We start from the raw sequence: 14576 nt of genomic DNA on the forward strand, positions 1-14576 counted from the left end.
TAAGTAACTCGGATATCAAAATTAAGGCGTTCTCTTTTAACTATAATTATTTATTCTCACGATCAGTTTAAGCTTGATAAATAAATTATCATAAATTTATTATTGATTTGAATAAATGTAAAAAAAATTGTTTTTCTTGTTTTGCTTACCGGTTGAATTTTGAAATATGTTTCGTGTAGATTTTGAACTGGTTTGAGTCCGTCAACGGCATCTAATAATTTAGGATCCGCTTTATAAAAATGTGGAAACGAGAGATAAACCGGTGCACCTGAAGTAAGAAAATGCAAGTTGGATAAATTTCACGTTTTATGCCTACGGGCGTCCAAGAATCTCCTTAACATTCTAGACGATTCTAGAATACTTTTCATAATACTCACTATACTGGCACGGACTAATGTCTTGCAAGCCTTGCGGGGGACAATTGGCGATTCCGTCGGAGCAAAAGCACTCATTCTCCGTAAATGTCTCGTTCGGTTGATCGAAAACTATATCCGGCGGAGTATATAAATCCGCTTTGATACCCGTTTTTTCTACCGGTCCGCGATATTGCAACGGTAATGTTCTGCAGAGATCTTTATCCCACAAGTGAACGATATCTGAGCCGGTCTGATCTCGTGGTGGAAAGAACGATCCTACACGAAGAGAGCATTTAAAATTTACTCGTGACAAAATATGTCAACTCAACGTTTCATTGAAACGAAAACTCGGATAATCGAAGCGATCGAAATCTTAACAAACTATTATATCTTTTAGATGCGCGAGGAATTTACCTTCCGAAGCGATAATGGAGTTACAGGGTGCTGTCGGCCAGTATGGCAAATGATCAAGCCCGTTTAATCGATTTATTAGACCGAACTCTTTCATATCCGTATGTCCGGTGAATATTGTGGATATCTCGCTCAATGTGCCGTTTCTCTATAATTTTGATTATAAATTGCGGGCTATATATTGGCTTGCACGTGTAAAAAATTTTTAAATTTAATTATTTTTTATAAAATATATAATATAAATAATTAAAATATGACATTGTAAAATTACGATAATACAATAATTATCGCCTATAGCACTTACTCCGAGAAGAAGGCCCATTCTGCTCATAGGCCGTCTTGTTTTGGGAAGAAATCGATATCCGAGGCTAACTAATGGGTCGTCATAGCCAAAGACGAGTTCCTGCGCTGTTACAGGAACGAAGGGTTTCATGTGCATTCCGCTCAAGAAAATTGATAATCCCATTGTGATGAAATGTGGAAGACTCTTGCTTTGCGTCGAAAGTGTCTATATAAAGAAAAGGAAAATATTTTACATATATCTTCGAATTATTATCGAGAATAAGAAAAAAAAAATAAATTACATAAATTTTCTCTATATAAAAAAACAATATATATTATTTTATTAAATATTTTAGTATAATATTAATTTGTGTGTTATAAACTCACTAGCAAAGGTATATTCGGCACTATCACTTTGATGTTTCTGTCTCTAGACATTTCAGGTACAAAGTTCAGAATTTTCTTATGCTGATAACTGACGGTTCCGTTATTGTGAAATACAATATTAACTTTTTCCATATCCTCTCTGTTAAAAAAATGCACATTTATTATAAAAAATATGCAAATACGCAACCCGAATGAAGCATCGTTCAGACAGTTTGCATACTTACAAGCGCGCTTCGGGATAAAAAATATTAAGAAACTACAGTAAATACAAAGATACCCAACTGTTCGTAGAAGAAATATATTTTAATGGTAATTTCAGGATCTCGTGCAAATTTACAATACAAGTGCAAGTGCACTTACCGATAAACGAACGGACCGATTTCCTGGAGCTTTGGCTTCTCATTAAACTGCAGGAAGTTCTCCGTGTTGGTTACATTAAATATGTAGACTTTGGTTAATCGTGCTACGCCTGGCTTTTGCCAATATTGAAAGGAGAGCGAGCCATTCCATAGTCGCAGTTGCTAGAAAAGCACGATAAATCGCCGATATTATTACCGGCGTGTTGTACGCGGTTTCTCTCCGGTAAGTTAAAACTGTGATCTGTTGCACGTGCGCGTTTTATTTCGAATAATTTATCGTAAGATTTTTATTAAGGTTGAAACGGTCATTAATCATTGAGTTAATCTTGAGATAAAAAATAATGACAGGTTCTCATTAGTTTTTTGAATTGGTCAATTCATAGATTAAACGCGCGATATATTATTTATTGTTAGAAAAGAGGTCACATATACTTTTTTCAGGAATCATTATTACGTGATTAGTATATGTGCATGATTGGTGCACATACTTTGAATATCTATCTTACATTAATGATTCAGATAATTTCCGGTGAAATTAAAATAGAAGAAGTAAAACGAGAGTTAATTCCATGGATTTTATTCCATATAGATGAAAGTGGATTTTTAAACTCACTGAAGTGAGAAATGCTTTCAAGATTCTCTCTTTTATTCTTTTTGTGAAAAATGTTGTTTTCGTTTTTATTCTTCTCGACAGGAAGAAAATATGCGGAAAGGAAAAGTACAAGAATAGAAATATAATAAATTTCTACTCATGTTGAAAAAATTTGTAGTAATTCTAGTGAGTAAAAACTTTAAAACCGATTACTTCTATGGAAATTAATCTAATTGCAAATAATTAAAGAGCTACAAATCATGAAATAGCATTATCATAAAAAAAATATCGTAATAGAATCATAATTTCTTCTTTTTTACTATAACAATTATAAATTACGGTAATAACACATTTAAAATATTTAATTAATATGTGATTGAGATTGCAATAATATAATAAAATTAATAAATTAACATTTTTCAAGAATAATTCATACATGTATAATCATCAGATTTACAATTTAAGTTGTGCAAGTAACATTATTAATAAAAATTGCACATATAATAATATATGTTCAATTTATGATTGACAATCATAAATTAATTTGCAGACAGTATACTTCTACGTACGTTAAGTTGACCTTAGACAATAAAAGAGATTCGCGAAGTTATTTACTGCGAATGCAAATTACTCGACGACAAGTATGGGCCATAAAAAATATTGAATATTCATTGCGTCAGACATACTTTGTCCAAATACGAGCATATATTCTCATGTCTTTGCAGGACTTGAAAGTAAAATGAAATCGAAAGGCAAGAACTTGTCAAAGTAATCATTACACATGACTCATTGATGATGTATCGCTTACGGGACAATCTTGTCGCCTAAACACATCAACAAAATTTTTTCAATCGTGTCAATCACAATTAATGCAATCAAATTAGTGCATTATATACGATCATCTGTTTTGATTTGCTTTTAATTACATATTTATCTCTAATTCTATCTATGTGCTCTAAATTACATATTTGCAATTGACTATTACATGTACTACTTCTACCTAGAATAACATATATATATAATATATATTTAATTAATAAAATTAACAATTTAAATGACATATTATATGTTTATAGATAATTCATCAAATTTTATTTACATTATTTCAATAAAATAAAAATGGAAGATATACAAGACACAAATTTTTAAAAATTTTGCGATAACTATATTACATATTTATCAAATGTATCGAAATGTGTATATTCAAAGGGTTTCATACTTACTCTTAAAATGAGGTAATCAACCCACGGTATGCTACTGAGCACTATGCCGATTACAAGTGCAAGAAGACCTAGACAGATTGCTGCTATCCTACCTACAAAAACAAAATAATACTAATATTAATAATGCAAGTGTCAAAACGTATAGTATTAAATATATGCACACTTAATGCGCGTTTGCGCAAACAATTTTTTTTATGGACAGTTGTGGGCATTATAGCTATCTACTACTCATAGAGCAAGCATTGACCTACATTTGAAAATTAGTGCCGAGTATCAAGCATTGCGTATATTGGGTAACTCATGTTCTATAATTATTGGCAACACTTTTCAGAAAAATGTATTATACGTAATAATACTTAGTATTCAATAATATAGAATAACATTTTACATTTCGAAAGAAAATCAGATAAAGTGATAGAATAATTATTTTACTGTATCGTGCGATATACGATAAAGTTTTTGCTTACGAAATTGCTATTATATAACTGAATATAAAAAATAACTTAATTGAAATAATTGTGTGCGTATGTATGTGTATGTATGTGTATATAAATGTTATATATATAATAATACAACTACACGTTTATACTGAATAAATTATTAATACAAAATAGAAACGCTTACTTCGTATAGAATAGTGCGTAAATAACCTGGAAAATATATTACGAAACACACTTTCCATAGCAATAGCCTAGGATCTTAGAATCAAGATTAAGCAAGAGACTCTTTGCTACCAAACTGGTAGTCCCTGTTATTTGTTGAGAATTTGTAAATCCTTAGAAGATTTTAAACGAAGATTCCATGTAGATAAAAACTTACATATATTATATTTAATCGCTGCGTGAAACAAATAAAATTTCACGAATTAATAAATTAATTTGTATTAAAAGATATTTTTGACAGACAGCGATTAATCTACAATTTCATTTGTACTTATATATATATATGTATGTACATATCTGTATATAACATTATACATACATGTGTGTGTAACTATAATTTTTAGATAATCTTTATCATTCTGATTTTAGTTAGAGCGCTTCCAAGAGGTTTGCGTAATGATTATAGGTGATTAGTGTTGACATGAACTGCCGAAGTACGTATTGCTAATAAACGACGTCAATATTTCTTGCGACAAATTACATCTTCGCGCTCGTTAATGTATACGATAAAAACTGATGATTTATCATTTTTTATAATTCAAATGCATTTAACTGAGTGTCATAATGCTTTGTTTGTTTTGTTGATAATTATTATTAATTTTAACAATTTGCAATAAAAAAAATTACACATAATGTGTCTGAAAATCATTATGCAAATCTGATTGACACTGAGTGATTGACATTTGCACATTTTTTTGCTTAGAAAGCGCATAAATAATGTTAATCGAACAAAGTTCCGAAATGTTATGTATTTGTGACGGGCCAGATGTATAACTTGCGCTATAATTCGAGCGTTTCGTTACATAATTGTTACGAGATCCCAGCATCATTGGGAATTCTTCATTACGTATAAGTCGGTCAACATGCTTTCACTCCCGAATTAAATGTAGGACGCTAATGATGCAATTTTGAAATTACCATCTAAAGCTCCGATGCATCGATGCAATGCATCATATTGCACATTAAAGTGCGCTCGCAATTATGAAAAATATTCTGGTATCAATTATTTACGGTAGATAAAAATAAGAAAAGTACCTCTTTATACGTTGTTTGATTCATCTTTCTTCATCAACTATTTGCTTGTAAGCAAATCCACACTTCCATTACAATGAGCGCTAATTGCGACTGGAATTATCAGTTCGATAATAGTAAATGCAATCTTTATGGAGACGTGAATAGCGGACAAAAAATAAAAATATCGAAGCTATAAAAAAAAAAAAAAAAAGGAAAAGAAAAAAAAAGAAAAATATTCGGCGATCTGGCCTTTTAATCTTCTCAATGAAACTTGCAAAAATTTCGTTGGTCAAGGAATTCACCTGGGGCCACTCAACGACCTTGAGTTGCACAATAATGACTGAACAAATATTGACGATTGCGGACGATTTTTCTTGACGAACTACATATCAAAGGTATTTTAATACAAAAATAAATTAGATCAAGGTTATTCTCTTTTCTGTCTTCTATGCTTTTTCTAATTTTCTAATTTAGCAATAGTTTACGCTGTGAAAATTTTTTGCCCCATCAATATTTTATTTCTGAATTTTATTTTTAAATATTATAATTCTCGTCATCATTCTCAATTATTTGGAATATTTTATTTAATTTGTCAGAAAAATATTTTTTGCTATATCTTACAATTAGTTGTATCTGGTTCGACCTACTAATTCATATAGAAATGCATATCTTGCTATAATTTCGTTGATTTAATAAATATATAAATTTATAGATTTATAAAATACTTTTTTAATTGACATTCTTATATGGAAGTCTAATTAAATAAGTATTAGCAATCTCTCTTTCCTTTTTCATTCTTGCTGTTTCCGTTAGCAGAAAACATTATACGATTACTCAAACTGTATCCGCATTCTACATACCTATATCCGCATGATTTTTTCCCAGTTAATTCGATTTAGTTTCGATGAATTGCTTAACAACATTATCTCTCTATCTACATATGATCGTAGTTTCTATTTCATGTATATTTGCAATCGTTTCTCTCTCTATATAAGAGACGGTTCAATTTTCTTCACAAGAGACCTTTCTACAAGAATTCCAATATATAAGTGAAGATTTATAATATAGAATTAATATGACTCAACATAAATTAAGATTCATTTATAATCTTCGTTAAAAAGAAAAGCAAATGGAATATAAAATAATAACAAAAAGTATTTAATTTACGTCATAAAATTAACTGCACGTACCGTACCGTAAATTATACTTAAGTATGTAAATAATTTGATCTTAAGAGTTATATATAAGTATATATAAGATTGCCATTCTAAAACAATTTCGTTGGAGTGAACAGGTAAATCAGTTTTATCACACACCGTATCGATTACAGATATATCGGAAGCTGATTGTCCGCGATATTGTCTAAAAGGGGATCGGGGTAGCGTAAATAAGTCTCTTGTACATGAAAGCAATAATAAGCGCCGCGCGATTGAAAGGATCAACATATCAGCAAACGCAACGCTTGTTCGGCAATTTATAGTTCGCATACCACAGAGAGAGTGCAAAATAACTCGCGCGCTGCTCACACAAAGCTACGTGGTGCGTGGTATTTGTTAACCGTGAGTGGTATAAATTATCCGGGGACCGTTGCGCAACGCACCTTGCGATCTCTCCTTTCTCAGATGCCGGCCACCGGCCAGACATGCCCGAAGTTCGATTTCTTAATCTGACCTCGAGAAGATGCGTGCTTTAAAAAAAAACGCAAAACACCGATCTTGCCCTAATTAATCAGTCATTTTTCTCCAGTATTCCGCGAATGACCGATAATCCGCGAGTAATAATCTACTATCTCATCGCGGTCATTAACTCGTTCCGTTCTAGTTTCGCTTATTAATAAATTATTTATTGTTCGTAAAAGAAGTTAACAGGATAATTATATTAATATTATTAAGAAGCAAGAGAAAAATTATCAGAACAGAAAATTCTTGATTAATTTTTGCACGAGTAATTGTTCACTCCTTTCCAATCAAAAAGATAAAGCGAATAATTCTTTTGGAGGCGTTAAAGATTAATCGTCCCCTTAAAAACAATGCTATTATACGCTTATAAATTATCTTAATTTTGTCGCGCAAAATACGAGAAATAAATCATCGATTATCGGTTGCGGTTGCGATGAAATAGCGAGCGACGTTTGAGCAGCTCGTTAAGTGAGATTAATTTGCAGATTCCTCGGAACATAAAATCAATGTGAACATAGTTGACGATCCTTTAATCACGGTGGCGTGATAAAAGCCGCTGAATATCACTTATCGCGGTCTAACTATCGGTAATTGTACAAGCGGTGCTTAATGGCTCATTGTTTCCCTCTTATTGAGTTTAAGGAGCTGTTCAGTTACAAGCTGCACATTACGTAACTCGCGGTTAACTTACATCGTAATCTCTGCGGACTCTTGGCATTACACTGCATACCATTACTTTGCATAGCAATTCCGAGCGCCGGAAATATGATATGGATGATAAACGCGATTTTTATTGCGATTTTTATATCGCAAAAGAGAAATTAGAGAAATGAAAGAGATTTGAGGAACTTTTGAATATTTGAGAATCGAAAAATAGAAGAGTAAATGTCAAGAACTATCAGGAATGGGAAAGAGGAATTTAAAAATATAACAATCTGAAGCTTTTTCAAAATTTAAAAATTGAAAAAACTGAAGATTTACTCCGCAAAATTTATTTGCGCTTTTCAGGCTTTATATTTTCCACTTGGTATTATTTCTTTTTTATTTTGTCTTGATGAAGAAAATAAAACAGTTCTCTTTTATAATGATCGAAAGAGCGAAATCATCTCTCTCTCTACGAGGAATTTCTGAGAAATGTCCCTTCGACCTTTTCGTTGAATTGCATTCCATGATCCTATTACATACATTAGATGGTACATCAGTGATGTATCATCGGCTATGTAATATGCTAATGCTATTTCCGGTTTGAGAGGCAGTTTAAAAAATTCCGGACGGACGGATGCAGAACACGTTCGCGAGAATCATCTGTTCATCACTTGTACCAACCGTTTATCTCGCGCGGGATATAACCATCATAATAGAGATTACGTGATTGCTTCCTACGGCTTGAAAGCAGAAGGAAAGTTTTCCCCATATCGCGTCGTACAAATCATCTGCGGAGATGTTAAGTCAAATTGCACACGAGCAACGAAAAAAAACATCGAATTCGTTACAACCTTAAAAAATTTCTCAATTATTATATATTTCTTGTCTTAATTAATTCTTCCAAAAAAATTAATTAATTCTTATTAAGAATTCTCTATAATAAATACGCGTAATTCGTGCAATTTTACATGGAATTCTCGTTCCCACGTGACACTTAGCGAAATGAATAGAGAAATCCTCTTAGGAGAGAGATATCCGAAAGGCCCGGAAGGTATATACGCAGCGTGTCTAACGATACCCAGACATCAACGTATTTTAATTGGCCGCAGATGCATGTCCGCGTTCCTATGTGTTACAAGCAGGCAGCCGCCTTTCGTTCGTTACATGCGGTAATGTCGCCGCGGCGATTTCGGAGCCGCAGCATCCGCGCGCGGTGCGTGCGTGCATGCGTGCGTACGATGCACGCGTGTGCAGTTTCTCTCGATATATTGCGCTGCGCCTACCTAGGCTGCGCTGCACCGTCTCCCTCTCACCCTTCTCCTCCTCCTTCCCCCCTTCTGTAAGAGCGAAAATTCTCCTTCCGACGAAGTGCAATCACGATTTTGCAACGTCTCGCGCACTGAACTCGTCGTCGCGCGAACACGCAGCTATAGACTTATAGATGCAGCTGCGTGCTTGTGCGAGAAACGCTAGCTACTCGCCGGCTAGAAAGTTTACAGTTTGCGGAAGAAGCGGATACCGCGGTACCCGCTTACGGGAAAGCTTCCTGTAACTCGTACAGGATGTCCCTGATTAATTTCTCTTTGATCCCTTGTACATATACTATGGAGAACGATGAATTTCTATTGACTGTTGTTTCTATTGATTGTCCCCCATACGCGAGATATCGATGTCTCGTATATTGCATAAAGATTTCTCGCGCGCATTATATTATAAACTTTCTTACTTCATTCAATCTGAAACTTTTCATTTGTATTATATAGGTCAGGATTATGTCGGATAAAGATTCCTCGAGGGGGCTTTCTCAAACAGAGACGACACATATGTACACTATATACTACTTGATACTATTAGAGCATAACACTGATGATCGTCGTAAACGTCAATCAGTAGCCGCAATGTAGCCTAGATACCGTTTATGTGCCTATGGCACGTCTCAGTTTTCTAGTGGAAGAGTATTATAGATCTTCTTGAAGCTAGACATGGTTAATTATCTCAATGAGAGAGAATCCGTGCCATGAGAGCTTTTATTATATTTCTAGAGCGTTACTTTTTCTCAATACGGATTGTATGAACTTTTTGTGATTGTCGCGTAAGAATTCTGTAAGGTTGAAATATTTCTTCAGGCAGTAAAGCAATTTGCAGTAATAGTATTTGACAATACGTCACTTTTCGCGTTACTAAATAGCGGGCAAATCCGAAGCGAAACGGGCCATTATATTACAATTTGTTCCGGTCAAAGTCTTGTTACTTCATTCATAAATTCGCCATGAAACAAGATTAAATTATATAAATAGTGATCATATTTTTCGAAATAAGACATAGACAGAAAATAAAATTGTTTTCCAAAATTAGTTATCTAATAATTATAATTAATAATAATTATTAATCTAATTTAAGTATACATTTTACATATATCTTTATGATAATAAAACGAAAGGAATGATATATACATATTTGTTTGCATATTAAACTATTTAGTATATATAATTTAACATATCATTAAATGCTATTCTTAAATATGTTACGCAAAACAAAAAGTCGATTAGTTCATTGGAAATTGTGTTTATAAAACAATAATATAAAAAATTAAATTCTTCGTATGACTAATATCGCATGACTAACTATTGCACTTCTCTTATTTATAACACATTCACTTTCCTTCATTTCATTATCAAAGTTCTCGCATTTAAAGCAAATCTACTTGTCTAATAAGATTCTTAGAGGGCGAGAGGCTTTCCTTGGTGCATAATTTTGCGCAATTTTACTAATGCCGCAATAAGAAAAGAAATAGAGTCATTTACGTGCACGCGTTTCACGTGCACACTTGACATCGAACTCTCCCCATAATTCCTAAGCGCGCTTGAAAACGATTTCTTTGCTTGCCTATCATGCATGACGCGAAAATGATAGCATTCGGGTCTTAACATTTTGCGAATGAAAGTACGATTGTAAACCACAACACTACGTCAATATGAATTATTCTGTGATTTTTCTCTTAGCTATAATATATTCCGAGAAATTTATATAAAAAATGCTTATATTATTTTTATTATTGCTGTTTTAATATTAATATTAATAATTTTAATATGCGAATTAGAAATAACTTAAGATATAAAAATTTTCACGTGGAAATAAAAAATTGCGTGTGATATCATTGCTAAATAATACTGAGATAAAATGAGGAAAGATAAAAATATTCGAAATGATTTTTACAAAAATAAAAATATGTATAGCGATAGAAGATATCCTTGTAATATAAAAAAGATAAATCTTTCATTGGTAAAAAAAACGCTATTGGAATGTTTAATAGTCATCATTTCTTTTCTCTCTTACGAGTTTTTTTTTATAAACCTGCATTAGCAATTTAAAATCTATTCTATCCGGCTTCTCATCAATTTATAAAAAGTTGTATAACAAGAACAGTTGTATCTCCGATATATAAAAAATCAAGGAATGTTTGCCAATTACATTTTAATATTTATAACTTTCTTATAATAAATATTCAATATAATTTTTAGAGATCACAATCACTTATTCTATAAATAAATAAGTTACAAAAAAATTTATTTATATGTAATTAATTGAACTGAGAAATGAAACATATATACGAGCATCTCTTCTTAAGCTAAAACAACTTTCATAAATTTCATTGCTAAGTTAATATTGACACAAGTCTTGATACAAGAATTTAATAGCAATAAATTACAGTGCAATAAGAATAATATTTTCGACCGAGTCGTTGCTATGACTTTTGAACCTTTAATAAAATAAGAGATCGGTGATAGGCAGTCCAGTGAGATGAATTAAAAATAATTAATGACAGCTCCAATATAAATAAGATAAAACAAAATATGTGAAAAACATCCATTCTAAAGGTCTTACAGCCCGCGAATTTATGGATCAATCACGATTTATGACTTTATCAGAGCAAATATATAGATATTTAACAAATTAAACGAATCTGCATGCTTCGACCATGAAAGGCGGATTCGTCTGATTTTATAATTAACGAAGTTGCTTTATACGATTATTAATCAGAAATATCAACGAACTGAACTTCGTCTTCGATTATACTATAAACGTCCATAATGAAATATATGAATGCTTTCGGCAGACTTTTTGAAAAAATAGGGATAACAGAGTAAACAGTCAAAGAAATATATATATGATCACAATCTACATCGTACCATAATATATATGGTGTCGCATTGAATGCTCTTCCAATCGCAGATGCTAAAGATCAAGGTAGCTATATGATTTAAGAAACCTGGAATGCAAGTCATCTAACGTCAAAAAAACCTTGAAATGTAAATTTTATTGAATAATCTAAGAACTCTGATACTTATCGCAACTGTATGTAAAATAGTTTGTGACAATTCAAAAGATATGTTAACGTGAAGATGGCTCGAGAAAAAATTGCATTAAAATAATTAAACAGAATGTAAACAAAAAAGCTTTTCTCTATACATCTTGCAATTTTAACTGCGCTTCAGCTTTTATAATTCTCTCGGTGATTTAGTGCGAGAAAGACGTTCATTCGGATCATTTCTCGATCTAAAAAGAAAAGAAAGACGAAAGAAACTAAATACCAGAAACGAATACTATTTCGCTTAAAAAGAGGATGATAGAAACGCGCAATCACACATTCTGCTGGAGACGCAATCTCGGTTGTAAAACCTTTCACATTTTTCTCTAATGACACCTTAATCTGAACTGTAGTCCCAGACCTTCGCTTTGATCCCGCTCGAGAATGCCATGAAACGGCCATGCAACTTTTTTCGAAATCCATCTAATCATTAAAGTGTCTAATGCATCGAACTTACGACATCCGGTCCAGCCATACTTATTATACATCGATCCATAGTCACGCAAGCCATATGTCTACAAGATGATTGCAATGTCTTAATTGAAATAAAAAGAGCATAGAGAACAGATATAAGTATCTTGAAAGATATATACACTTTTCACGTTTATTTCGTAATTTAATTTATTTAAATGATTTTTAATACGTATATATAATAAGCTGAACTCAACAAATATATCTATCACTTTTTGATCAAATAAAATATATACACTTGTATTGATTTGTTCGGAAAAAAATTTTCTATATATGTATTTTTTCTTTTTTTAAAATAAAATATATACGTGGAGTAGACATCAAATATAAAAATATTAATATAATTAAGAAATTTTTCTGAACAATCTAATATCTTGTAAAATTCTACTTTGATGTTTCATTGAATGATAATATACACTACTGAACTGACAGTAGTATGCTGCAAAACAATTCCTACAGCAAGCGATATCATTTTTTCCTCGCGTTTCAAAAAGATATTCTATTGTCGCATACACGTAAAATTAATCAATCAAAAGTGATAATTACCTGCGCTGTATCACAAACAATCGGTTTCACCAACTTCTCAGAATCGTTCTCGTTTTTATTCATTGTTATTCGTCGGCGATTTTATGCTAATGAACTTCTTGCAGAAATAAGGAAGCGATTAAATGGCAAAAAGTTCTAGGATTGAGTATGCATCTCACTGTTTTTGTCACATACAGGCCAAGGAAGCTAATCTCATTTAAATTAATGTGATATAAGTTATGATATTTACTCTCATTAACATTTGTTTACTTTAATATGACGTTTCGTTTCGCAGCGAATGTGACACACCTGTACTTTTACGATTTTTTTCTTTTTTTGTAAAAGTTATAACAATTGATGGATTCATTTTAAATAGCCGTGCTCGGCGCCTAAAAAAAAAAACTTTATCAACATCGTACCGTGTTTAATATTATTTCTATGAATAGGTATCTTTATTGCATGATATATTACGAAAATTATTTCTTCTTATAGATCAATTATATAGAACAATTATTCGATTCTATCTTTTAATAAAAATTTTTTGAGTCCTAGATTTTTTTTATTTCTAAATTATTATTTGTATCATATCATAATAAATCTAATCTAAACAGACTAAACTCGAAATTGTAATTCGAAGTTTAGATGTGTCTCAGCTTTCCGCTGAATTATATTTTCTATTTAATTATATTATCAATTTTCAACCTTATATTATCTAGAATTAGAGATCTTTAAATCTAAATAATATACTCGAATTATTGACAATGAGACACGAGGAGGAAGTATTGATTAAGGAAATTTCTATGAGACGTGCTTACTTCGTGTTTATGATATATCTCCAGTAGTACTGATTGCACACCAAAATGACGTAACATACTTATTTTGGGCAGCTCTTCCACTTATTATCTCATGGTTTCGGTTGCTTAACAATTGTACGTAACACATCACGAGGATGCGAGGACATTCATGGTGTCGATTCGGAAAGTATGCGTTTACATATCGAGAGAGTGGATCATCTGTCTGTAATGGACCATGAACAGGGCCGGTTTCACTATATTTATGCAATGATTGAATCCTAACGCAAACCTAATCATCAATCATTATATACATACATCATGGACAATACTATTTTATAAGATATCTACAATTTCTCATCCTTCCTTTATATAAGTTATAGTCTTACATGAATTTAAACATGCCTATGGTACGATAGAATTAAACGATTTCTTTATAACATGAAATTGAAAGAGAGAAAAAAAGAAACTACCACAAGACTAATTAAAAAAATAAATGCTAAATCTATCTATCAATGTTCGAACTATTATATTGCTCTTTACCTATTGAATTTGAATTGATATATCGAATTTGAAAATTGATATGTTAAACTTTGATCAAGATTAAAATAGAATAATTATATAAATGTTTCATCTTGACTTCTTGATTGACGAAAAGACTGCCACTTCGATTAACGCCTGGAGCCAGCCCTGGCCATGGGTGAAAGTGATCTCAAAATCGTCGAAGTGACCAGCCCTGTCGAGTGTTCGCGCCAATTATACTCCATGAATAATATACATGCGTTTTGCAACGATCGCGTAAAAAACACG

The 14576-nt window shown here is 32.0% G+C and overlaps 1 protein-coding gene across 1 annotated transcript in view; it reads right to left on the bottom strand.

Moving 5' to 3' along the window:
* Dsb (scavenger receptor class B member debris buster) overlaps positions 1 to 14576 on the bottom strand; it is a 36858-nt gene that overhangs the window by 2484 nt on the left and 19798 nt on the right. Inside the window, exons 4-10 of the mRNA XM_083049336.1 lie at positions 3611 to 3702; positions 1797 to 1957; positions 1437 to 1575; positions 1072 to 1275; positions 771 to 915; positions 378 to 632; positions 150 to 268 (exon numbers count right to left, since the gene is read on the bottom strand). Of these exons, the coding sequence (XP_082905462.1) occupies positions 150 to 268; positions 378 to 632; positions 771 to 915; positions 1072 to 1275; positions 1437 to 1575; positions 1797 to 1957; positions 3611 to 3702 (1115 nt within the window). The remainder of the gene's footprint in view (positions 1 to 149; positions 269 to 377; positions 633 to 770; positions 916 to 1071; positions 1276 to 1436; positions 1576 to 1796; positions 1958 to 3610; positions 3703 to 14576) is intronic.

Source organism: Prenolepis imparis, unplaced genomic scaffold (assembly GCF_030444845.1).
Source record: "Prenolepis imparis isolate NDT839.2.m4 unplaced genomic scaffold, iyPreImpa1.0 SCAF_11, whole genome shotgun sequence".
NCBI lineage: Eukaryota > Metazoa > Arthropoda > Insecta > Hymenoptera > Formicidae > Prenolepis > Prenolepis imparis.